At 36.3% G+C, this 6143-nt stretch overlaps 1 protein-coding gene across 2 annotated transcripts; it reads right to left on the bottom strand.

Annotated features, from left to right (window-relative positions):
* Positions 1 to 668: 668 nt before the first annotated feature.
* rnaseh1 (ribonuclease H1) lies at positions 669 to 5811 on the bottom strand. Of its 2 annotated transcripts, XM_053489537.1 has the most exons (9): positions 5706 to 5811; positions 5354 to 5458; positions 5143 to 5252; positions 4133 to 4276; positions 3881 to 3980; positions 3663 to 3717; positions 2517 to 2601; positions 2288 to 2412; positions 669 to 918 (listed from the first exon to the last, which is right to left on the bottom strand). In XM_053489537.1, exons 2-9 carry the CDS (start codon positions 5419 to 5421, stop codon positions 832 to 834), a joined length of 774 nt encoding a protein of 257 aa, XP_053345512.1. In that variant the 5' UTR covers positions 5422 to 5458; positions 5706 to 5811; the 3' UTR covers positions 669 to 831. The 2 variants fall into 2 exon arrangements, with proteins under 2 accessions (XP_053345512.1, XP_053345508.1); XM_053489533.1 differs by having other exon boundaries at positions 5354 to 5798.
* Between the last annotated feature and the right edge of the window lie 332 nt (positions 5812 to 6143).

Here is a 6143-nt window from a genome sequence, read left to right as displayed (position 1 = left end):
GAATATCTTAGGTATACAACACAAACAAATACATTAGAAAAATTTACAAATTGTCCAAAAAAATAAATTGATGAATCACCATCATAGTGCTCACAGTTACTTTGTAAACAGATGTGTACAACAAGTCCAGATATTTTTCTGTTGTAGTAAGTATAATGTATCTAGAAAACTAACAGACCTGTGTTTAATTTAGTTCACAAAAAGGAATCCTAGTAGTGAAAGCAAGCAATACACAGTTCATACAAAGTTTATAGCAATGCAGAAACAAATAAAACGTCTCTTGATTTTTTTGTATTTCCTTTACCATTTTATAACACATTATGTCACATGATGGTCTCAACCAAGACCAATCTACAGAAGGAAAAAAAACCCTAACAAAAAAAAAATAAAAAAAACTGTAGTGCCATCTGGTGTTATACTACAGTATTACAGCAACTGGGTTTTGGTCAATATAATGTTAAACCAATATAAAATATATAATAAGCATTGTGATTTAAATAATTACATTAAACTGGCAACTAACATTTTATTACTGATTATTAGTTTTTGGTTATTGATCCTTAAAATCCTGAATTCTTTTTACGATGCCTGTAAAAGTTTAGTTTATTTGGTTATACATAAAGAACCAGTGAAAAGGAAGAAAAAAAGGTCCCGGAAAAAACCCTTCATTCAAATTCACATGAATTTACTTTATTTACAGGAAAAAAACAACTAAAATAAAAAAAAACTTAAAATAAAAGTGTTTAGGTTCCACAATGAGAACACACAAACACTAATAATAATCCAGGCTTAAGTGTTAACCCAGCAGTAGTCTTCGTTACCTAACATCAGTTACCACTGAGGTTTTGCTGCTCCCTCTCTAGAGAGTCTGTCTGCCTCCTCATTTCCTAAATAGCCAGCATGACCTGGGATGTGCAACTGAAAAATAAAAGAATGGAGAATAAAAAAAATGGATGAATACAGTACATTAGTGCTTCTCTCATTTGCAGTAATAGCAAGTAAAATGCTTAAAAAAAAACTTTTGAAAGGAGAAGCAGAGGGTTAAAACCCCAAGGGTAAGCAACAATTGAACACCTCAGCCGTGGACACTTATCCAGCTGGATGGTTAGTGTACAAACCAAATTCTTCAAACAAATAATAGCATTAATAAATAAATAAATAAATAAAGTTTTCTGCGTTCTCTATTTGGCTCCAAATGCATTAGAACCGTGGAAGCAAATATAGTCCAATATAGACGATAAGAACCAGGCAGAAGGTGTACATTGACTGTCTTGATTCTGTTAACATTGAAAATAACATCTCTCACTTAAAAAAAAAAAAAAAATTTTAAAGAGATGGGAAGGAAAATCGGTTTGGTGATGCATTGTGATTCTTTTGAGTGACAATTCATGTATCGTACTCACTGACCCCAAAATTACATTTTCAAAAATAAATTCTTAATTTAGATTAATTTATAATCCTATAGGTGCTCCAAGTTTGTTTAGACTTGTAACAAAATAATTATAAAATCACGTTACTAACAGGGTCGCGATACAAAGTGAATCGGCACCTTGGTATTATGATATATCATATCATATACAGGCTATTCACTGAAGATTCTCATTCTTTCTGTTTTATTTCCAGAGCACACACAAACTAGCAGGCAAAAAGTTTACACTAAATTTAATATACATTTTCCTTTTTTAAAAGTTTTTAACAAATGCTTATGGGTGATGTTTGTTTCTACAAATGGTGAAGTTAGTGTCCATGTACAAATACTGTATATAAAAGTATTTTACTTTATACTGTATATGCAGTATTTCTTTTAAATTACATTTTAATTTTTGGCATTTGACAGATGCCCATACCTAGGGTGACCTTCTCTTATACAACTGAGCAGCTGCTATAAGGCGTAACAGTGGCAGATTGGAGATGCAGGGGTTTCCTTCTGAAATGGCCTTCCTATCAAAGAGCTTTACCTACTGTACTTAATTAAAACAGTGTTGAGACATGAGAATACCACTTTTAATGGATTTCATGCACACTAAGGTTTTTGGAAACGAGGAGTTATATTTTCATCTTTTCCCATGGAACTGCAATGTCACTGTATTTGTCACTTGTCCGCACATACCTTACATTATACCAACAATAAGTTGCACAGTCGTCATAACAGCCATATCAATAATCGATCAAGTACATCTTTCTTACTCTGTAGTTAATTTCATAAACATACTTAAGTTTATTAATTAGATACAACTCAATGTATTAAACAAAACTTAGACCACACCCAACGAATGAGGAAACTCACCCATTTAACATCAAGTTCTTCATTCAGTTCATCCAGCTTTTGGAAGTCATCTTTATTGACCACCTCACCACCTGTTTTAAGTCTCCAGCCATTAGTTTTCCAGTTCTTTACCCAGCTGGTAATCCCTTCATGGAGCAAAAACACACGGGATGATATGAGATGTGTCACGAACATGTGGAAACTTTATCAGAAGTCTGAAAGAGCTGCTTGGACAGGGCATAGAATATACCATTAATGGTGAACTTGCTGTCTGTGTAGAGAACCAGCTTTTGGATGTCCATTTCAATGGCTTGTTCCAGTGCCCTGCAGGCTGCCTGAACCAGATGTGAAAAAAAGGAGAGAATCAGACAGACAAACCAGAAGTTTGGACTTAAGAGGTGATCTAATAAATGTAAAGAAAGTCTGCACTCCTTCAAAGTTTTTTGTTTTTTTTAAACATCTGCCTTAAGACAAATTCAGCTCTTCGTTGCAACACGCAAAAATGTTTGTGGTTTAAATCATTTTTTTATACACATACCTTTATAACATCATCAACTGTGACAGAAACAGGACCTTAAGATCTGCAGTTTTATTTTTATAGGCTTGTATGTAATGTACTTGTATGTGGTTACTTCCCCAATTTTTTAATGTTTGTAAAAAGTGATTTGGTTTTTAAAAAATATATATTTGAAACATTTCTTTAGTTGTTTGTCATCTTTTGTTTTTAATCATTCTATGCCATGGGTGCCAGGTTATAGAGCCAAATGTACACTCTACAGACAAATAAATAAAGCATTTCTGACCACTTCCACTGAGGTTAGTGACTGTAATGTGACAAAGAACGTGGCAGGAAATCTCTCCTGCCGACTGCAATTAGACAGTACAATAACTCTGCTTTAAATGAGGAAAGGGAGCGCCTTCTCGGACATTATTACAAATATAGATCATTTACTTTCACTTTCTCTTTTTATTAATATTACAACTTGCTGGGGCACATTCTGTACTTACGTTTCCACCTGTATGTGCAATCACCATGTACATAAAAACAGTATATTCTTATTCTTTTTATAATGTTTTTATCTTGCTAATGTACAGGTTTCAGATTATCACACTGTTTACAATACTGTGGTCGGGTATAATTTTTTAAAACTGTACAACCTGAGAACTGGCTGCCTTAAACTTTACAATTTTCCTTTGGGATTAATAAGGTACTCTCCCTCTCTCTCTGTCTGTCTGTCCGTCTATCTATCCATCTATGTACCTACCTATCCATCTATGTACCTACCTAATTTATTGAGCCGAGCATTGCACTGGAGCAATTTTGTATCGGCCCATTCTTTTTGGTCGATTTATCGCTTTATAATGTTGTTCTGATAATGCAAGCCGTGTCCCTCACCTGTAGTTCGGCTCGTTGGTTGGTCTGTCTCCCTGATAACCTCTCTGAAACGTTACTGTAGTGAGATGAAAAAATAAAAATAAAAAAAATCAGCTCAGACAATCTTGGCCTAAAAAGCTTAATTTTAAACAACTTCAAACATACAGCTGACGTCTGTTAGATACTGCACTCTTTTCATCAGAAAAGTACGTGTTATTACATTAAAATGCATTACTTACAGAGGGTGGTTTGGACCCCAGTACACTCCGATCCCTGCGCGAGCTCCATCTCTCCCATTTTTTGTACAACAGCCATCTGTGTACACCACCACTGCATCTCCTAAAGTCAAACCCACCCACACACCCACGCGCGCGCACACATACACACACAACCTGTAAGCTGCAATTCACGTTTACTCAGTGCTCTGATTTCGGACAGCTGATTAACCTGTACGATTGTTAATTTAAAATAATAGTATTCTAAATGGTTACCCATGTAAGTAAGCCCCTTTGCACTGTTGTCCTCGGAGGTCTCAAGTTTCACTCGTTTTGCATCCTGTCCGTTATCCTCGTCCTCTTCGATGGTCCTTTTAGAGCTAACAGAAGCACTTGTGGTGTGCTTTGTGGCTTCAGAATCTAGGCATTCAAAAATCTTAATGAGCATTAGCATCTCTATGAACTGCTGTACATTATTTAAAAGACAGACATGACGGCTTTAACGTACTGAGAGAGAGAGAGAGAGAGAGAGAGAGAGAGAGAGAGAGTTAAATGAATTTATGGTACATATTGATCCATTTTAGATCCCCAATAAAATTAAAGAACATGTTTTTCAGTTTTTTTTTTAATTGCGACAAAAAACTTTCCTTGTTAAATTTAAGGGTAGGCTTCCGGGTTTTATCTAACAAACCCCGCCTTCTGCATTATGATTGGTTACAAGAGCGGAGTCTCATCTATGATTGGCTAGGCTGTTTACTAGAAAGCAAATCAGTGCTCCTTCCTCATCCAAAGACCAAATGGATGAAAGTTGAAAATTGGGGATAGTGATCTGACTCTATCCACCCATTTAGCATCCTAGGAAACAAGGGACCATGGAGGCCAATGGTGGAAACCATAGCATTTATTTCTATTCAATAACCATGGTGAGTCCTCCACACATTCACACACACTCGGGACAATTTGAGAACACCAGTGAACATAACCTGCAATTCTTTGGACTGTGGAAGGAAACCAACCAGGCAATGTTCGAAACATGCAACCACACAGACCCTAAAGGCGGAAATCGAAACAATACCCTGGAGGTGCAAGGCGACAGTTCTAAGCACTAAGAGATCTCACTATCCCCTTATTATTTTTTGTGTGTCTTCTGTAGATGATGTATGAACATCTTGTGACTCAAATATCTACAGATCATAATGTCAATATCATGTCAAATATCTACAGATATTATAAACAGATTAAAAAAAACAACAAAAAAACAGGATAAATATAGACGTCATGATTACTCTCTGTAGATGTTGTCTTGTTCTGTACAAAAGCCCAAGCCTCAGCTTCACTGGCAAACTTTTTATAGCGAGCATCAGGGAATCTGTCCACCTGAAACTTGCACTCATCCCTTTGGGATTAGACATCAGAGAGAGACACAGCAAGTAAGGACTAAACCGAGCAGACTGTATGTGTAATATGAATGAGATCAATAGGAGCTGGTGTTCTCACCATGTCTGGTACACCCCAGGCCTGTGGCCTTTCCTCACTGCGTAAAAGAAACTGCCTTTCTTGCCCATTTCTTCAGCGCTGACGCACAGAGCCCTGCGTACAAGCCTGGAAACAGTGAATAATCTCAACATAACCTAAACTCAGTCCATTCTAGACTAAACGACAACCACCACCAACATACAGACACGTTATAAATAACTACAGCGCGGACTGAGAAAGTGTTGTTGTTGTTGTTATTAGTATTATTATTATTCCTGCAACTTTCGGTTAGCAAAACATGGCGGCTCTTATGAGTGGGAAAATTCACATGTCCAATAACAGAGCTGAAAAAAAAAACTAAAGAAAAACCTACTATAAGTAAATGACACGTGTAGGCAAATTAAACAGCACTTATTAATCTCCTGCTCTGTTAAGATGCTGCGAAGCTACTTCTTCTTCTTCCTTCTGAACGAGCTATACCAGCGCTTGGATATGTATCTGCTGCAGCACTGCCACCTAGTGGCCCGAAGTCTGCTCTAGAGCACTAGAGCGTGAATGATCTAAGTATTTGTGACGTACATTGTCTTTTATTTTTTTAGTTTGTGACATACAGACCTTGGTTCGTATGAGCTCAGACAATCTAAATTAATGTTAGATAGTATTGATATAACTGATAAAACAAATGCAATAATAAACACATTTGCCGGATTTTTTTTAACTCAAAGAAGAATTACTCCCAGAGGGAAATTCTATTGGAGAACCTACATTCAAGATGTTAAATGGCATGGACTGGCTTTTTGCCTAATAAATA

This window comes from Clarias gariepinus, chromosome 27 (assembly GCF_024256425.1).
Source record: "Clarias gariepinus isolate MV-2021 ecotype Netherlands chromosome 27, CGAR_prim_01v2, whole genome shotgun sequence".
NCBI lineage: Eukaryota > Metazoa > Chordata > Actinopteri > Siluriformes > Clariidae > Clarias > Clarias gariepinus.
This window is presented reverse-complemented; position numbering and strand designations above follow the sequence as displayed.